This window comes from Coregonus clupeaformis, chromosome 4 (assembly GCF_020615455.1).
Source record: "Coregonus clupeaformis isolate EN_2021a chromosome 4, ASM2061545v1, whole genome shotgun sequence".
NCBI classification, from domain to species: Eukaryota; Metazoa; Chordata; class Actinopteri; order Salmoniformes; family Salmonidae; genus Coregonus; species Coregonus clupeaformis.
The window spans coordinates 12,971,917-12,992,801 of NC_059195.1; the positions used below are offsets into that span (position 1 = coordinate 12,971,917).

Sequence of the window (20,885 nt, forward strand, 5' to 3'; positions counted from 1 at the left end):
CCAGTTCCAACATTTGAATATAAAAATTGATTTTATCAAACAAAACTATGCTACATTTTATCTCTGGGACCCTTAGGATGACAAATCAGAGCAAGATTACTGAATGTAAGTACATTATTTACCTTCAGAGGTGAATGTATCAAACCAGTTGCCGTGATACATTTGTTGTTGTTGTGCACTCTCCTCAAACAATAGCATGGTCTTTTTTCACTGTAACAGCTACTGTGATTGGACAGTGCAGTTCGATTAACAGGAATTTAAGCTTTCTGCCCATATAAGACATGTCCTGGAAGGTTTGCTGTTATTTACAACAGTCATGCTAATCACATTAGCACACGTTAGCTAATGCACCAATCCCGTAGAGGTTAACCCATCATTTATTAGCTAAATATAAGGGCCTTTAGATATTTACCAGTCTAAGTCAAGAAAAAAAAAGAAATGGCAGTGTGCATTCCCCCAGGCTAAATGCCAAAGCATTTCTGTGACAATAGACACGAACAGCTCAAGGACAGACATACATTTAAATGGAGAGAAAAAATGCATTTAAATCATTTCTGTGAAGCTTTGTGGTTGACAAGGACAAGTTTGATGTCGGACAACAATAGAATGTTCATGATTTAATGCGTGCCAAAGACGGTAAGATGAAAGGCGACGTTTATACTGAGCGGTTGGCGGGACTTTTAAATACATTACCGCAATCATGACTAGGTTAGTTGGCTGAAATAAAAGTACAGGCTTTGTTGCTGGCAATACCTTTCAGATATAAAGAAAAGGCATCAAAACATTGGTGCCATGGTAAAGTTGGCGGGAAAATGTATTGGGGTGAAAGGTATAAGAGAGAGTGAATGAGAGGAATTCTCATGGGGAGTTCTACTGTATCTCCAAAAGAGAGAACTGCACTATATCTCCTGGCCAGAGAAAGAAGAGCTGACTGTTGATAGGGAGGGACATGAGTGTCATCATCACTAATTTGTTCACTCTGCAGTTCTTACAATCTATTTAATTGGATAATTACAAGGTTCACCATAATGCCAAGCCTCAAATGAACCACTTATATCAATTAGCATCAATCACATCCAAATCACCACAAAGCTAAATCTTTGTCATCCTCACATGTACAATGCAAATCTGCATTTCTATACTATGAGATTTAGCTCATGTAGAATTAACTTTAGATGTAGTTAGCCGTACTCATGTTCAAACGATGACGTAAACTCTTTCCCTGAGGTTTTATAGGGGAGATAAATGAAAAAGCTTGCAGATCTGTGCAGCCCAGCGTTTGTTGTTATAAGATCCCTGCTAAGTTCACTTCCCTGACCCCTGAGGCTCCCCTCTCCTCTTCTCTCCCGCTGCTCCCCCTCCTCTCTGTGGTGTGGAATCCGTGAGAAGACCCCACTTTACCAGCACTCCAGCAGCAGGGCTCCACACTCAAAGACGACTCTCTCATTAGCATGCCTCAGGACTCTCCCCAGACTCAGACTGCTTCTGACAAACAAACACAGCCTCTCTCCAAGTCTCCTCTCTCTGTCTCTCACTGTCTGTGTCTGAATGTCTCTATCTGTCCCTACTCTGTCTCTGTCTGTCTCTGGTCATCTCTCTTGTTGTCTCCTTGTCTCTCTATCTCTGTGTCTATCAATCTATCTGTCTCTCTGTTTCTATCTCTAGGAGACTCTTTTTTTATTTCCCTCTCTCTTTCTCACTCTCATTATTTCAGGCATCCTTTGTCAGACTTTTCTTCACTTCTCTATGTCTCCTTCTATTTCCTAATGCCTCTACCATACTCATGTTTTTTTTTCTTTCTCTTTCGTCCATTCTCTCCCCGTCTTTCCTCTTTCACCCGTACAAACAGCGGAGATGCTCCTTTTTCTTGTTCGGAGGGGAGGGATCATCCACCTTTTCTTGTGTCCTTTTATGTGCGAGTTAAAAGTTACCAGATGGAGGGGAGACAGCGGTCAGAGGTTGTTAATGTATGCCATGGGAGCAGGGGGCATTTGGTGCAAATCAGAGGCCTGCCCCCCTCCCCCAAACTCCTCCCGTCCCCCTCCCCCACTTTAACTGAGGTCGGATGGGAAAGAGAGGCTGGCAATTGTGAGCTGACATACATTCTCCCCCATTCTCCCCCAGCAGCACACAACACAGAGTGGGGCTTTCATCAAGTGGAGCCCCCCAGCAGCCAAAGGAGGGGGTCCCTACTCTTCCACACACATCCCCTCCTGTGATGTAACCAGTCCATTCTAACCAAGCAGGCAGGCAGGGCAGGCAGCCCCCTAATTGTCATTCATGGTGCGCCTCCCTGAGCCCGAGACGCCTCAGAGGAGGGAGTGTCTATGGGGGGTGAGCAGTGGGGTCGATGTGTGTGTGTGTGAGGTTGTGTGTGAGTGGGGTGTATGGTTGATGCATAGCAAGTGGATCCATAGCTACCAAGGCTGAATGCCCAAACAGTCAGTCAGTGTAAATAAAGCAGACTTCCTGGGAAAGTGGGATCTCAAGTGACGTATGGTGGAGCATTAGGTTAGCTGGCAGCGTTGCTTGTGGACCTCTAAGCTACAACCAAATCTCATCCGACAAGACCTCTGCATCTTGGAAAGGAACTGTGATATACTAGGAGCTGTGCTTCAGTCAATCAGGGCAGCACAAGAGAGAGAGTGCAGGACAGCAGGAGCGAGAGGGAACGTGCAAGAGAGAGAGAGTGAGGGAGAAAAAAAGAGAGAGCGAGAGTGAGTGGAGGAGAGAGAGCGAGGGAGAGATAGGAGGAGAGAATTCTGCTGAATGGAAGCATTTTTGGTGGATGGGATAAAACCAACCATGGAAACTACATCAGAAGATAACCAAGAGCAGAGCCAGGAGAAAAAAGGTACCAGAATGAACAGTAACAAAGGAGATGTTTAGCTCTTCTCACCACCTTGTTTACTGGGGCTTTAGCCTACTTGAGGCTGCTTGGGTTCACACCACACAATAGCAGGGTGGACTCTGTTCAGCGGGGGCTCCATTCACACACTCAGTGTCTCATCGCTCCGCTTTAAGCAATTGCAATCTCACTCTGTTTTTCCTCATTCAATACAGTCGATGATGTGATGGTTGTATGTGGTGTTGTATTTCTGTGTGTATTTCTGTTGGACATTGCACAGTAGATTACCCATGCAATATGTGGAATATGAAGAATATATGAGAGGCTGTTGCAAGTGTATTGGGAAGGCATTGATTGCTTGTGCATGAGACCTTATTTGTTTTCTATGTCTGTGTCTCTGTCTCTCAGCGTGTGGAGGATGATTTATTTTATGTTGCTGTTGTCACTGTCATTATTGGTCCCCTTATGAAGGACATATTTCATGTCTCATCATTAGTGAATGTTTATTACTCTACTGTGAGTATTGGCTGTTATCGGTGGGTCGCTGGTAATGAGGTTGATGAGAGTGTGTGTGTGTGTGTGTGTGTGTGTGTGTGTGTGTGTGTGTGTGTGTGAGGGGGGTGTCAAGACAAAGAGACAAGCACATCATCAGTCCCATACACAGCGCTACAGATTAATCACTCCTCTGGGGCAGAGGCTGGCTGATCTGTCAACACCACACACATGCACACACAAACACGCATGCACACAACGGTAGACATTCTCACACAAACACACAACCACATCGTCAGGAATCAGTTGCAGGACAGGGATATATTGATTTGTTCTCCTCCTGTTTCTTCTGGTTCTCCCCCAAGAGAAAAGGCTACCTTTCATATCAAAGCACACAAATGATCAAATCAAATCAAATCACATTTTATTGGTCACATGCGCCGAATACAACAGGTGCAGACATCACAGTGAAATGCTTACTTACAGCCCTTAACCAACAGTGCATTTATTTTTTACAAAAAATGTAAAAATAAAACAACAACTAAAAAAGTGTTGAGAGAAAAAAGAGCAGAAGTAAAATAAAGTGACAGTAGGGAGGCTATATATACAGGGGGGTACCGTTGCAGAGTCAATGTGCGGGGGCACCGGCTAGTTGAGGTAGTTGAGGTAATATGTACATGTGGGTAGAGTTAAAGTGACTATGCATAAATAATTAACAGAGTAGCAGCAGCGTAAATGATGTGTGTTTTTATGTCATTGATGTTAGATGTATCGAACAGTAATCAAATACATCAAAGGCAGATGGGATGTTGATTTATTGGTCATTATATGAAACTTTATTTATTGGAATTATTATGTTTTGGTAGTACCAGCTCACATTTCTCTCTGTTCAGGTGGACAGTTCCAGCAGGATTGTTGCTTTGGAGCGTTGGCTGTTTTCCAGAGCTAAAGCTTTTGACAAGACCGGAGAGGATTTACCAATGCACTCTGTTTGTCACTACCTTTGTTTACAGTGCATTTGGAAAGTATTCCGACTGCTTGACTTTTTCCACATTTTGTTACGTTACAGCCTTATTCTAAAATGGATTAAATGTTTTTTCCCCCCTCATCAATCTACACACAATACCCCATAATGACAAAGAAAAAACAGGTTTTTAGAGATGTTTGCAAATGTATTAAAAATAAAAAACTGAAATATCACATTTACATAAGTATTCAGACCCTTTACTCAGTACTTTGTTCAAGCACCTTTGGCAGCGATTACAGCCTCGAGTCTTCTTGGGTATGACGCTACAAGCTTGGCACACCTGTATTGGGGAAGTTTCTCCCATTCCTCTCTGCAGATCCTCTCAAGCTTTGTCAGGTTAGATGGGGAGCGTCGCTGCACAGCTATTCCTTCTGGAAGGTTCTCCCATCTCCATAGAGGAACTCTGGAGCTCTGTCAGAGTGACCATCGGGTTCTTGGTCACCTCCCTGACCAAGGCCCTTCTTCCCTGATTGCTCAGTTTGGCCAGGCGGCCAGCTCTAGGAAGAGTCTTGGTGGTTCCAAACTTCTTCCATTTAAGAATGATGGAGGCCACTGTGTTCTTGGCGACCTTCAATGCTGCAGACATTTTTTGTTACTCTGTGCCTCGACACAATCCTGTCTCGGAGCTCTACGGAAAATTCCTTCGACCTCATGGCTTGGTTATTGCTCTGACATGCACTGTCAACTGTGGGACCTTATATAGACAGGTGTGTGCCTTTCTAAATAATGTCCAATCAATTGAATTTACCACAGGTGGACTCCAATCAGGTTGTAGAAACATCTGAAGGATGATCAATGGGAACAGGATGCACCTGAGCATAATTTCGAGTCTCATAGCAAAGGGTCTGAATACTTGTGTAAAAAGGTATTTCTGTTTTGTATTTTTAATAAATTAGCAAACATTTCTAAAAACCTGTTTTCACTTTGTCATTATGGGTATTGTGTGTAGATTGTTGAGGATTTATATTTATTTAATACATTTTAGAATAAGGCTGGAAAAAGGGAAGGAGTCTGAATACTTTCCGAATGCACTGTATACCTGAAGATGTCATATCACACACACACACTCACACACACACTCACACACACACACACAAACACACACACACACACACACACACACACACACACACACACACACACACACACACACACACACACACACACACACACACACACACACACACACACACACACACACACACACACACACACACACACACACACAAACAAACACACACATCTCAATGTCATTATGAATTACAGTAAACAGTAGTCTGAATAGGCAACCCCAGTCATTGGCAAGCATTAGCCAGCATAACATTTCTTTGCTCTGCAACACAAGTAATCAATACGATCCTTTGATGTGTGAGCGAGGTTAGACCACTTCATCCCTAGAGAATGATCATTGCTGTCTTTCTAACTGCTGATCCACCTCGTGTCTAGGAGTGTGGAAAATCCTAATACCTCATAAATAGTGTTTTGGCCGCGCCTCAGTGAGTGGAACAACAAGCAACAACACTTAGCCCTAGCAGCAACCAGGGCACATCTGTTAATAATGAAGCTAGATGGCAGATTAGGCCTGAGAGCTGTTATTAGCTGCTCAGTGCTGCTCAGTGCTGCCAGGCTGACTGGGTTTAGTAACAAGGGTGAGGAGGAGTGCTGGGGTGTGTGTGTTGCTTGATGTAGAACAGAAGATAATTTAAGAGAAAAATTGGAGGACGTTACTGTTTTTATTTTGTCGTTTGTGTTCTCTGTTGGCAGCTTCTACCTTGATACTGCAGTAGGAAATACAACCCAACACATGTCAAATGGCATAACTGTCCTGACTGTAAATCACATCTCTATAGTATTAATAGGGAGCCAGGAAGCCACAAAGTATTTAATATATACTGAACAAAAATATAAACGCAACATGCAACAATTTCAAATATTTTACTGAGTTACAGTTCATGTAAGGAAATCAGTCAATGGAAATAAATTCATTGGGCCCTAATCTATGGATTTCACATGACTGGGAATACAGATATGCATCTGTTGGTCACAGATACCTTAAAAAAGAGGTAGGGGTGTGGATCAGAAAACCAGTCAGTATCTGGTATGACCACGATTTGCCTCATGCAGCGTGACACATCTCCTTCACATAACGTTGATCAGGCTGTTCATTGTGGCCTGTGGAATGTTGTCCCACTCCTCATCAATGGCTGCGCGAAGTTGCTGGATATTGGTGGGAACTGGAACACGATGTCGTACGTCGATCCAGAGCATCCGAAACATGCTCAATTGGTGACATGTCTGGTGAGTATGCAGGCAATGGAAGAACTGGGACATTTTCAGCTTCCAGGAATTGTGTACAGATCCTTGCGACATAGGGCCGTGCAATATCATGCTGAAACATGAGATGATGGCGGCGGATTAATGGCACGACAATGGGCCTGAGGATCTCGTCACGGTATCTCTGTGCATTCAAATTGCCATTGATCAAATGCAATTGTGTTCGTTGTCCATAGCTTATGCCTGCCCATACCATAACCCCACCGCCACCATGGGGCACTCTGTTCACAACGTTGACATCGCCCACACGACGCCATACACGTGGTCTGCAGTTGTGAGGCGAGTTGGACGTACTGCCAAATTCTCTAAAACGACATTGGAGGCGGCTTATGGTAGAGAAATGAACATTCAATTATCTGGCAACAGTTCTTTTGGACATTCCTACAGTCAGCATGCTAATTGCACACTCCCTTAAAACTGCACATTTTAGGGTGGTCTTTTATTGTCCCCAACACAAGGTGCACCTTTGTAATGATCATGCTGTTTAATCAGCTCCTTGATATGCCACACCTGTCAGGTGGATGGATTATCTTGGCAACGGATACATTTGTTCACAACATCTGAGAGAAATAAGCTTTTTGTGCGTATAGAACATTTCTGGGATCTTTTAGTTAAGCTCATGAAATATGGGACCAACACTTTACATGTTGCATTTATATTTTTGTTGAGTGTACAATGGAAGTGTTTTTCCTCATGCAATAGCTACCTGTCTGCAGTTATCCTCCCCATACAATAATGAGAACAGCTGTCATGATCTGCATTGCTCAGCCTAAAGATTCAAGATTTTACTGGTGGGCTTTATTCGGTTCCCACAGAGGGTCCCAGGCAGCTGTTGGGGATTGAGGGGGTCTGTGTGGGGGCTGTGTGGTGGTGTTGACAGGCTTTGGTGGGTCACGTGACAGCTGGTGTTGAGGGATGGACGGGCATGAGGAAGCAGCCCTAGCTGTGGAGGTGGAGTCGATGGAGGGGTCTGGAGCTAGAAACATGTGGATGAGCTACAGCAGCAGGGTTTTAGGTCAACCCCCCTCTTCCATATCACTTTCTCTCTCTCTTTCGCTCTCTCTCGCTCTCTCTTTTACACACAAACGTCTCTCTCCTTCTATTTCTCTCTCTATCTCTGTATCTCTCTATCTCTAACCCTAGTCTCTCTTTCTCCTCCTCTCTCTCTCTCTCTCTCTCTCTCTCTCTCTCTCTCTCTCTCTCTCTCTCTCTCTCTCTCTCTCTCTCTCTCTCTCTCTCTCTCTCTCTCTCTCTCTCTCTCTCTCTCTCTCTCTCTCTCTCTCTCTCTCTCTCTCTCTCTCTCTCTCTCTCTCTCTCTCTCTCTCTGGACAGTCTGCTCTCCCCATATCTCTCCTAATGAGCCATCTGATTGACACAGGGGATGATTCCTGTTTGTCTTGTCAGATGCCCAGATCAACAGGATGCTTCTGGAGTGTGAAGTGGGCTGCCACCCATCTCCTCCGCCGCACTTTGTGCCAGCGCAATGCATGCTGGGCGGACAGGATGGAGCTCTGTGGTTGGCCTGCCCTGTGCTCCAGTCCAAACTAAGAGGCTGGAAGAGCAGGGCCCTGGACCAGTGCTGCTCTGAATGGGACTTTGAGACTGCAGCTTGACGGGCTACACACACTGGCTCTTTGTGTCAGGGCTCTTTTGACTGCCATCCATACGGCAGTTTCTCTCTCTGTCTCACTCTCTCTTTGTGTTTCTGACTCAGGCTCTATAGCATGACCATAGTAATGAGAGGCTCAACAGTTTGGCATGGTGTGACTGCAGATGGTCACAGTTGTTCTGTTCACTTCTCACATCCCTCCTTGTCTCTCTGTTTGTCTGTCTCTCAGAATACCTCTTTCTGTCTCTGTCTCTCGCTCTCTTGCCTGCTTAATCTCAGCCTCTGTCCCTCTTTCTGTCTCTCTCCCTCTCCCTTGCTCTTTCTGTCTGTCACTCCCTGTCACTTCCCTATCTCTCTCTCTCCCTCTCTCTCTCGGTCTGTTCTCAGTCCCTCCCACTCTTGCTCAGTCTTTCTGTCTCTGTCTCTCCCTCCCTCACCCTCTCTGTGTCTTTTCAATCATGAGGGAGGGGATGAGTGGAGGGAGAGTTATGGGAGTGGTTTAACCAGCATATCAGGCAGACCCTAGGAGCATGTGAAAGTCATCAAAGAGAAGAGGGCCAATGTGATTTTCATTTGGAGCAGCACTCTATTCGGGGAATGCCAGGAGGCTCCATCTTGTGTGTGATTACGTGTGTGTGTCATCCAGAGAGAGAGTAAACAAATCCCCTTCTCTCTCCCTGAGGAGGACTTTACTACAGAACTCAAGGCCTGTAATATCCTGTAATATCTGGTGTACTATAAAGGCCTAGATTTATAGAGAAGAGGTTTATAGAGAATCCTCTGATCTGAGTTGTGTGGCAGGTTTAGCCAGCATGAAGGGTTTGTGTGTTGTTTCTGATCTAGTCCCTGGTGCCAGGTGTCACGCCCTGGCTCTGGGGACACTGTTATGTTGAGCCAGGGTGTGTAGATCTATGTATTCCATTTCTATGTTGGCCAGTGTGGTTCTCAATCAGAGGCAACGAGTGTCAGCTGTGGCTGGTTGTCTCTGATTGGGAACCACATTTAAACAGGCTGTTTGCCCACAGTGGTTGTGGGATCTTGTTTCTAGTTGGTTTGTGTTAGACCGTGAACTGTCACGTTATCGTTTTGTTTAGTTTGTCGTTATATCGCTAATAAAGAGTATGTTCGTCTGCAACGCTGCGCCTTGGTCCTCATCTCTTACCGACGATCGTGACAGAAGATCCCACCAAGACTGGACCAAGCAGCGTGTCCAGGAGCCATCGCCAGGGAGATCTCTAGCAGATCTCCTTCGCCTCCTCGACTGGGTCAAGCCGGGTGAGGAAGAGAAGGGCCGGACTTGGAAGCAGAAGGGCGAAAGTCTGGCGAGGGACATGGAGACCTGGTCCACGGGTAGGAGAGACGGCCAGACATTTTTTAGGGGGGGGCTAACGCCGTGGACGACGGGCCAGCAGGAGACCGCGACAGAGCGGCCCAGCGGGTTGGCAGAGGAGGCCGCCAGGTTACGGGGGACACTGGTCGAAGAGGGGATGGAAGGTGTAGAGGCACGGCGAGAGGTACTGGGGTGTGTTACCAGTCCGGTCCGGCCCATTCCAGATCCCTGCGTAGGGCCAGTGGTGTGTGTCCCCAGTACGGTCTGGCCTGTTCCTGCTCCCCGCACCAGGCCAATGGTGCGAGTCACCAGCCCGGTCCGGCCCGCTCCTGCTCCCCGCACCAAGCCTATGGTGCGCGTCGCCAGCCCAGTCCGGCCTGTTCCTGCCACTCGCACCAAGCCAGGGGTGCGAGTCGTCAGCCCGGTCCAGCCTGTTCCTGCTCCACGCACCAAGCCAGGGGTGCGTATCGTCAGCCCGGTCCGGCCTGTTCCTGCTCCCCGCACCAAGCCTATGGTGCGCGTCGCCAGCCCGGTCCGGCCTGTTCCTGCCACTCGCACCAAGCCAGGGGTGCGAGTCGTCAGCCCGGTCCATCCCGTTCCTGCTCCACGCACCAAGCCAGGGGTGCGTATCGTCAGCCCGGTCCGGCCCGTTGCTGCTCCACGCACTAAGCCAGGGGTGCGCATCGTCAGCCCGGTCCGGTCCGTTCCTGCTCCACGCACCAAGCCAGGGGTGCGCATCGTCAGCCCGGTCCGCCCGCTCCTGCTTCCCGCACCAAGCCAATGGTGCGCGTCGCCAGCCGGTTCGGCCCGCTCCTGCTCCTCACACCAAGCCAGTGGTGTGCGTCGTCAGTCCAGCGCGGCCCGTGCCTGTTCTCCACACCAAGCCAGTGGTGGGCGTCGTCAGTCCGGCACGGCCCGTGCCTGTTCCACTGGTGCCTGGTCCGGCACCGGTCAGATGCGTTACGCCGGAGCTAGAGCAATCCGCTCCATCAGTGTGCAGTCCAGCTCCGGCCAGCGGGGCCAGACCGGACCAGGGGTACTTTGGGGGGTTGGAGAGGGAGTGGGGATCAGGCCCGGAGCCGGATCCGCCGCCAAGGCGGAGTGCCCACCCGGTCCCTCCCCTGTGGTATTTAGTTGGCGCGGTCGGAGCCCTGGCTCTGGGGACACTGTTATGTTGAGCCAGGGTGTGTAGATCTATATATTCCATTTCTATGTTGGCCAGTGTGGTTCTCAATCAGAGGCAACGAGTGTCAGCTGTGGCTGGTTGTCTCTGATTGGGAACCACATTTAAACAGGCTGTTTGCCCACAGTGGTTGTGGGATCTTGTTTCTAGTTGGTTTGTGTTAGACCGTGAACTGTCACGTTATCGTTTTGTTTAGTTTGTCGTTATATCGCTAATAAAGAGTATGTTCGTCTGCAACGCTGCGCCTTGGTCCTCATCTCTTACCGACGATCGTGACACCAGGCCACTACCTGTTGATGGCCAATCTGTTCTTACACTGTAAGAGCCCTAGACTGCAATAGCAAAAACAGGGACTGAGAATCGTCTAGTGGCCCTGGAGACTTCAGTTATTGTTCCTATACTACAGTGTTTCTCACAGTCTGATATTTGGACAAGAAGAGCAAAAGGGTTAACACTGCTGTCCTCCTATAGTGTACTATTTAAACTGACAGGGAAAGACTACCACACTATGTATGTGTGTGAGAGAAACTGTGCTTACTGCCCATCACTGTGCTAAAAGACTTACCCATAGGGGACCTCCTATCTCACATCCATAATCAGTACCGGATATTATTACTCCTCTGTACTGAATGAATCTCTGCAGAGTTGAGAAGACATAAGAAGAGATTAGTACCACATAATGCAAACATGATGCATGATGGTCAATCCAGACAGCCCTCTCTATGGTCCTTTGTGAAGTACCCATTGAGGATCTGTGTAGGCGATACATTTTTTCAATTTCCTCCGACTCATGTACCAAAGAACAAGTCCTTTATAGTGGTTCTATGTAAATAGAGTGGTATTATTGTGGTGGTTAAACGCTAAACCATGTTAGTGGGCCTGTCTTGGTGCCAGTGTTGTTTCAGGGTTAGGGTTAGACGTAACACACTATCCAGTCAGCAGCATGGCGAACGTTACTCCAGCTGAGAAAACACCACCTCCGATTTATATAGTTATTAAACGCAACACCTTAGGAGAGAGGCACAAGGCTTCTCCATGGAGAGAAAAGGAGCTTTGTGTGTGTTTGAGGAGTGGTGTTTAACAGCATTCCAAGTTGTAATAGCATCACAGTCAGTATTGAGGGGACAGAGAGTTCACATGACAGCGTACTGTAATACAGTAGAGTACAGTACATTAGCTTTCCAGTTTAACTAATGTGTTCTGGGAATGGAAAGCAGGCCAGGTGATTTTTGTTAAGGACCTCTTATCAAATGGATGGTAAATTGATCGGATTTATGGCCTCTCTCTCTCTCTCTCTGAGTTAGATGTTGACATTGCAGCTTGACCTTCTCTCTCACAGTACAGGACAGGCAACAGGGGATGTAGGCCACTGGGGTGAAGCTGATAGATAGAGTGCCTGCCTGCTACTGGGCAGCTTAGGGGTTAAAGGTGAATGGATGCAATAGATTCCCCTTGGTTCAGTCATGTGTTGAAAATTGTGATGGACTAGAGACAAATGTTGCCCTTCATGGTTGGATCTAATAATATCAGGGCATGAGATGTACAATATATGTAAAGTGGCATATGATATCATGAGTGAGTAGGTGATGTGCTCTGGTATTAGTAATTCATCCAAATGAGTGATATGATGTGGACAGAGGCTTGTCTTTACAGCAAAAAGACACTTAATAAAGCCATCATGTCCGCATTTCAACCATGACGTGCCACTATTGATTGAGCTCCAGTGAGTTCATAATGGGGCAGTGTGAACGTTGTTATTGCTTCTGTCACTCAAGTGTCTATTTGACACAAGAATGATTTTGTTATGCAGCTCAGTCTTTGTCACGCTCCCCATCAGCAGTGATATTCGTTACTTTAGGAGGGGGATTGGATTCACTGGTTGATTGTGTTAGTTGGTTGTTTGGTTGGTTTTCATGACACATGACTTCCATGACTTGGAGTGAAAGCCAATTTATTTCCCCCAGGATCAGACATATACCTGACAGTAATGGATGATCGAGGACCAACACAAGAACAGCCCGTCCTCTGAATGTGCAGTGTTTCACTGTGGCTGAGCTCTATATCCTGCTGGTCCTGCCTGCCATGTGTGTCTATGTGGGAAATGTGGTCCGAGTTAGCCGTTCCGTCGCGCCTAACCTCGAGCACACTCACTGGGTTGTGGTTAACGTGCTGCCATGGCAACTGTTATTCACCAAACCTGGGACAAAAATGTTTTTATCCCTCTGTGTGACACGAAAGACTACGGGATGAACTTTCTGACAACACACAACTATTGAATGGCCCTGTTCTGGCTCTAATATATCTGTTTAATTTCCTTTGTCGCCAGATAAAGAGGACAAACACAAACAAACTTTCAGGATTCCCACCTCATGGAAGAGGCTTGGATTTCGATAGGCATATTTTGCCCTGTCTCTCTATCTCAGACTTTTGCATTGGAGTAGTCTCTAGAACATGCACCAATGGGCTTTTTATGTTCTGCTGAAATCATGGCTGTATATTTATTGAGTGCCATGTCTACTGACAGTTAGTAAGCCTCCATTCAGGCCATATCCAATGGAGGAAACAGTTGTCTGTAACACCATTTTCCACACTTGAACAAATCAAGGTGAATCTATGAATCTATCCATACAGTTTTATGGAACACACATTAGTAAGGCCTTCACATATGCACATCACTCTCCAACCAGGACCAGGCCATGCTATAAATCTACAGCCTGCTGTTTGAAATACAACAGCCTTCTAGACAAATATGTGGATCTTATTGGCACATTGTGGTCTGTTTACATACTGTCTGTCCAGAGGCACTGCTCTGCTGGTGCGTCTGTACCAAATAGGCTACGGTGTCTTCGGAAAGTATTCAGACCCCTTGACTTTTCCCACATTTTCAGCCTTATTCTAAAATTGATTAAATAAATAAAAATCCTCAGCAAGCTATACACAATACCCCATAATGATGAAGCGAAAACAGGTTTTTTGACATTTTTGCAAATGTATTAAAAATAAAAAACTGAAATACCTTATTTACAAAAGTATTCAGACCCTTTGCTATTAGACTGGAAATTGAGCTCAGGTGCATGCTGTTTCCATTGATCACCCTTGAGATGTTTCTACAACTTGATTTGAGTCCACCTGTGGTAAATTCAATTGATTGGACATGATTTGGAAACGAACACATCTGTCAGCCATCTCTGCAGCACTCTTTATGGTAGAGTGGCCAGACGGAAGCCACTCCTCAGTAAAAGGCACATGACAACCTGCTTGGAGTTTGCCAAAAGGCACCTAAAGACTCTGAGACCATGAGAAACAAGATTCTCTGGTCTGATGAAACCAAGATTGAACTCTTCGGCCTGAATGCCAAGCGTCACGTCTGGAGGAAACTTGGCACCATCCCTACGGTGAAGCATGGTGGTGGCAGTATCATGCTGTGGGGATGTTTTTCAGCAGCAGGGACTGGGAGACTAATCAGGATCGAGGGAAAGATGAATGGAGCAAAGTACATTACATTTTACATTTACATCATTTAGCAGACGCTCTTATCCAGAGCGACTTACAGTTAGTGAGTGCATACATTAAGTACAGAGAGATCCTTGATGAAAACCTGCTCCCGAGCACTCAGGACCTCAGACTGGGACGAAGGTGTACCTTCCAACAGGACAACGAACCCAAGCACACAACCAAGACAATGCAGGAGTGGCTTCGGGACAAGTCTCTGAATGTCCTTGAGTGGCCCAGCCAGAGCCCGGACTTGAATCCGATCGAACATCTCTGGAGAGACCTGAGAATAGCTGTGCAGTGACACTCCCCATCCAACCTGACAGAGCTTGAGAGGATCTGCAGAGAAGAATGGGAGAAACTTCCCCAATACAGGTGTGCCAAGCTTGTAGCTTCATACCCAAGAAGACTCAATGCTGTAATCGCTGCCAAAGGTGCTTCAACAAAGTACTGAGTAAAGGGTCTGAATACTTATGTAAATTTGATATTTCAGTTTTGTATTTTTAATAAATTAGCAAAAATGTCTAGAAACCTGTTTTTTCTTTGTCATTATGGGGTATTCTGTGTAGATTGATGAGGGAAAAAAGCAATTTAATCAATTTTATAATAAGGATGTAACGTAAAAAAATACTTTCCGAAGGCACTGTATACCATAATACAGTAGGGGAGATGGATACTACAGTACAACTCATCTGGGTCATTTCATTCTGCCATTATGAATTGCCATTGATTTCCATTAGGGTTTGGCTGGCATCCACAGCACAGTAGTGACCTGTCTGCCTCCCATTAGTGCACTTCAATTCTAGCGATGAATAGTCAGGACAGGCTGCCCTCGCTGGCTGCACAGACAGACAGACAGACAGACAGACACAGCTAGATGACCATACTGAGTGGCAACGGTGAAGCTCAGTCTCATTCTAGCATGATGATCAAGGTATGATCAACCATCACTCATCATAAATTGTCATCAAAATACCACTCCACTCTCCACTCTGTCTGATGAGGAGTGTGTGTTGGCAGTGTATGTTCATTGTTTTGTAGTGTATTGGTAGATGAGGATTCTGGGATGATGAGTCATTTAGAGGAGGTTGAGAAAGTCAGTACATGTTCTTATTGAGTTCTGATGAATAATGAATAAGTAAATGACCTCTATTGTACTGTCATTGGTTACGCAACAGCTAATTTGAATGTTTCAGTGAGTTGAACTTGAAATGTCTCCCTAAACTCACTACTGCAAAGATGGCTATGTATATGATTTAAATGCAGAGTGCACCAATACTTCAGCTCTTCTGTGTATGATAGAGTGAAACACAATCTCCTTATATGGACTTTGCAATGTTTCTGGGCAGAAGAAGTGTCACTGTTACACTGCAGCCTACAGTGAAAAGTTCACAGAACAATTTAAAGAGAATGTCAGAAAGAAAACAACTTCACTTTAACTAGTCTGTGATGAATGATGATTTCAATAAATTGACTGATCTCACACTCTTTTTCTCTCAATCTGTGTTTCCATGTAGGTTGCTTTGAGTGCTGCATCAAGTGTCTGGGCGGGGTGCCGTATGCGTCACTGGTGGCCACAATCTTGTGTTTCTCCGGCGTGGCCCTGTTCTGTGGCTGTGGCCATGTGGCCCTTACCGGCACCATCAGCATCCTGGAGAACCACTTCTCCAAGATCACCTCTGACCACGCTATGCTGACTGACGTGTGAGTGACCGCACCTCTTTATACTGACCCCATGAGTAGGGTTAGGAGTTGTAGACCATAACCTGACCATGAAAAACAGTGTTCCCTAGTTATAGACTATAACTAGGTAATGACCTATAAGTAGGGCCTGGCTAACATAAGTATCCTACTGTATGGTCAGAGTAGAGCATCAATAAGATACTATTGGATCCCAAGCAACACAAACATAGGCACAGACACATGCATATACACACATGATAACATACGCACTATACACACACGTAGACATGGGTTTTGTGTTGTAGATATGTGGTTGTGGAGAATGGGCACACACGTGTTGTGAATTTTGTAATGAATGTATTGTAATGTTTTAAAAATTGTATAACTGCCTTAATTTTGCCGGACCCCAGGAAGAGTAGCTGCTGCCTTGGCAGCAGCTAATGGGGATCCATAATAAATACAAATACCTCATCCCAAAACATATACATCCTGATTCAGGCAGTAGCACAGTGACTATATGTCTACAGCGATATCTTGAAACACATTTATTTCCACTTATATATCAACCCCTTTTATCTAAATGAGCTGAGCCTCCTAGTGTAAGCGTAGATAAGCCCTATCCATAAATTACAAGTACTTCTATATAGATATGTTCTTTCTTCAATGAGCTCATCACGACGACTATTTTTAGCTGTTAATAACCCCTGTCTGAACCTTATCCTGGAGACAAGGCCTAATATGGAGCTCTTCTTATTTTAATCCATTAGTCTAAGGAGAAAAACAGAGGAAAGAGAGGACAGGACAGAGCATATGTTTTGTGTTGAGGTTGAAAGGGGAGTCTCTGTGAGTGCACTGTTTAATTGAAGATGTCTAGCAGGCCGATCGGTCTTTTAGTAGGTTATTTCCCCAGGCATGTATCACCTGTTATCTGTCCAGGATGGGTGAAGGGTTTGGGACTGTTTCTCATTTTTTGGGGGAAACTGAGCCAGTCATCCTCACTCGAAGACATCTGTTTACAGTTCATCAGACAAAGTTGTTCATGATTTCAAGATTTTCACAGAATGAATGGTGTAGGTTGCATTTTTCCAACCCGAGCCTAATGTGAACTGATTAAGCTCTGTGCCTTTGATCACGCACGGGACACTAAGATGGTTTGTGTGTGATTTGCTCCTATACAGAATACAGCTGATGCAGTACGTCATCTATGGCATCGCCTCCTTCTTCTTCCTCTATGGGATCATCCTGCTGGCCGAGGGCTTCTACACCACCAGCGCTGTCAAGGAGCTGCACAGCGAGTTCAAGACTACCATCTGCGGGCGCTGTATTAGTGGGATGGTACGTCACTATCAACACCACTGGACTGTGATTACCATGCACTGAACTTACACGAAACACAACCAACCAACTCACTGCAATCTCGACTGGCTATCAGACCATTTGTTCAACAAGATCGAAACAACATTTGTTTAAATATTTCCACCAAACCACATGATGCTTTAATCCTGGTTAGATGCGATCAATCAAACAAGTTGATGAAAACCATAATGAGCAAATATTGTTGCAAATGAACACACAAACAGTCCCTCCCTTATAGACCTACTCATCAAATAGGCTGCGAAAATGCTGTTTATGATTCCATTCTGCCTAATGCTAATAGGATGCTGTGTATTTCTGTCTGTCTGTGTGTGTGTGTGTGTGTGTGTGTGTGTGTGTGTGTGTGTGTGTGTGTGTGTGTGTGTCTGTGTGTCCCCTCAGTTTGTGTTCCTGACCTACATCCTGGGTATTGCCTGGCTGGGTGTATTTGGTTTCTCCGCCGTGCCCGTCTTCCTCTTCTACAACATGTGGTCCACCTGTGCCGCCATGAGGTCACCAGTCGCCAACTTCACCAACGTGGACTCCATCTGCGTGGACGTTCGTCAGTACGGTAAGAGAATGCCTCAGTCACAATCAGGGTCATCTTCATTAGGTACCATGTGATAGAAAACAGACTGAAATTAGGGAGGGACTACTTAAACTTGTCCAATAAGAAACACGTGTTTTTGTTTTCTGTTACCAACTTCTTGTTACGGTGTGCTTTACTAAATATGACCCATATTTCACCATAGTGGCTGAGAGCCAAGACGGTAGTGTGATAAATAGTGAATAGGATAACAAACCACATGTGGCATCTTTTCTACAGCTTGATTTGCCTCCCTGTGTCCTCTCAGGTCGAGTTTTATAGCAGCAATAAGACATAATGTTCAGTGTGTCGCGTTTTACAGCTTTAATACACTCAACTCTCCAATTATGACATTTTAATGGTGATTTGAAGTTACAACCATTCTGTAAATTCTAATGTGATATGTGACTATGGGCCATTAACGATTTTACTCTGATTTGTTTACTGCATGACTATCTGAATTATATGAAGACGTTTTATGAAGACATGATGTGAAGAATTTGCTCAGTATAAATATTAACCTTTGACTTTAACGACTGACTGCAGGTATCATCCCCTGGAACGCTACACCAGGCAAGGCTTGTGGGTCCACACTAGGAGACATCTGTAATACTAGTGAGGTAAGGCTTCTCTCCTCTAATTCAGAGTCATTCATTCACAGTTGACATACTGTCTATTATTTGGTGTCATTACTTTGAGATGCATGCGCTCACAACCATATTATGTGTTGGGGGCCACAGAGAAACAACAAATTGTATTCAATGAAAACACCCTTGCCTTTCTTGAACTAACACTTGCACTTGTCTTTTCTTACTTGCTGACAGCTACTTTATTGAGGACAAATGTACTTACTATGACTGTGATATGGGGTTGTCTCACCTAGCTATCTTAAGATAAATGCAGTAAGTCGTTCTGGATAAGAGCGTCTGCTAAATGACTACAATGTAAATGTAAGTTACTGTACTGTGGTACTGTGTTCAATCACATAAATCAATGTTTTTTCTTGTCTTTTTTAGTTCTACCTGTCCTACCACCTGTACATTGTAGCATGCGCTGGAGCCGGGGCCACCGTCATTGCTCTGGTAAGCTCACCTCTCTCTCTCTCTCTCTCTCTCTCTCTCTCTCCTCTCATCCTCCCACTCAGTCCATCCTTGCACGGTTTGTATCTGACTGTAGAAAATGAATCCAGTGCTCCTCTCCTCATTTCCCATATGGTTTATGTAACCTCTGTAAAGCAGATTACACATAGGCTTTTCCACATCTCCAATCCCATTCGCTGTAAACCATCTGCTTAGATGCCCCTGGCCCCAGTCTTATTTTAGGAAAAAGGAAACAGGGTGGAGGCTTGCCTTGGCAATGTGTATACAGTATCAAGGAGAATCTCTGTAAGGATATAAACATTTGTAGACTAAATCAGAGTGCTTTGAACTAAGGCCACCACATTTCCAAAGAGTCCCATCTTGGGTGTTTTGAAAACAATGAGTATGATAGAACAGGAAAATTATTTTAAAAGTCTAGGCCATCGAGTTCATTTTGTTCTCTGATTGCTTCCAAAGATAGTTTCACAAGTTTCTACTTAACGCACATCTGAAAGTGACAAACATTTATATTTTACTAATACTTTTTTTTTTTTACAAGTAAAAATGAAAGATCAGTTGTTGCCCATATGGCAGCCATGCACATTCCTGGAGTGTTCTCTTACCGCCTGTATTCTGTTCTCTTCCACCAGCTGATCTACATGATGGCTACCACTTATAACTTTGCCGTTTTGAAGTTTAAGAGTCGAGAAGACTGCTGCACTAAGTTTTAACTGGTGTTCAGAGACACAGCACAGTACAGTCTATGACACTAAACTGAATAGAGACAGCAGCCACTTACTACATGGACTAAAAACCGACAGAAAATAGACAAAAACATATCTCCATTAGTATTCACCTAAAGTGTAAATAGCTGATTGTATGCGTCCTTTAGCATTTGATATCCAGGTATAGGCCTGTCGGAAGGTTCAACGGTACCCAAGGAGAGTTGTCTTCAGAATGGGGTGGTGTATAGTTGGCAGGGTTATGCTTTTCTCCAGCACATGTTAAGATCTGATTAGAACATTAAATCAGTAATAACTCCCTTAAATGAATAGGAAGACAAAAAACACTTAATCACAGGACAATACAGTATTTTGAATGAGTTCTCAGGCTTCAGTCAGTGCTATGACTATCGCTCTTACATTTGGGGTGAAAAAAGTATTCGTTTTTTACTAATGGTCAATTTGTCTGAGGACCAGCCAGCCTTGTCATAGTGCCTTTTCCCCATTCATGTTTTCGGTTTGATCATGTGTACTTTTGTATTTTCTTGGTGCAAGCCACAAAGTGTTACACAGAGAATTGTCAGTATTACAAGCTTCTGTCACAAACTAGCTCCTAAATCGTATATAGATGTAGACACTCTTCATCTGTAAGATGACATAGACAAGATGAACAGTGTTATACAGTAGCACTTCAAAAATAACTGCACATATAACTAGTATTTTGAAGGGTTAGGCCAGTACCAGGGGTATATTTTTGCTCAAGGTATATAGCCTCAGTTTATGACTTCATACATTTTATAAAGGAGGTTTTCCTATTTTAGAGGAGTAATGTGATTTTTTTATGCAAACTGATGCATTCATAGCTTCAGCTGATAGTTTCATGTTTTGTTTAATTCTTTTTTCTCTGACTCATCCAGAAACTGCCAATCAATTGTTTAAAGAGCCACTGTTGTTTTTTTTAACACTGAGCCTGCATGCTTACTTGTAGTTTTTTTGTATTCCTTAATCTGTTTATGATTACTTATATTCCATATTTCATAAATATTTAATTATTTCCTAAGATTTCTGAAGACTGTAGTTATTATTTTTCTCTTTCTATACAAAATAAACAATCTTTGTGTACAAAATATCCTTAATGGTCTATTTT

The 20,885-nt window shown here is 44.7% G+C and overlaps 1 protein-coding gene across 3 annotated transcripts in view; it reads left to right on the top strand.

The window, feature by feature from the left end:
• Positions 1-20,885, top strand: part of LOC121553215 (neuronal membrane glycoprotein M6-b) — a 48,319-nt gene that overhangs the window by 24,329 nt on the left and 3,105 nt on the right. Inside the window, exons 1-7 of one of the 3 annotated variants that reach the window (XM_041866234.2) lie at positions 2,342-2,854; positions 15,833-16,019; positions 17,177-17,333; positions 17,754-17,922; positions 18,484-18,557; positions 18,954-19,019; positions 19,667-20,867. In XM_041866234.2, the coding sequence (XP_041722168.1) occupies positions 2,770-2,854; positions 15,833-16,019; positions 17,177-17,333; positions 17,754-17,922; positions 18,484-18,557; positions 18,954-19,019; positions 19,667-19,747 (819 nt within the window). In that variant the 5' untranslated portion in view covers positions 2,342-2,769 and the 3' untranslated portion in view covers positions 19,748-20,867. Of the gene's footprint in view, positions 1-2,337; positions 2,855-15,832; positions 16,020-17,176; positions 17,334-17,753; positions 17,923-18,483; positions 18,558-18,953; positions 19,020-19,666; positions 20,868-20,885 lie in introns of those variants that run through there. The other 2 variants (XM_041866225.2, XM_041866244.2) reach the window with 2 other exon arrangements.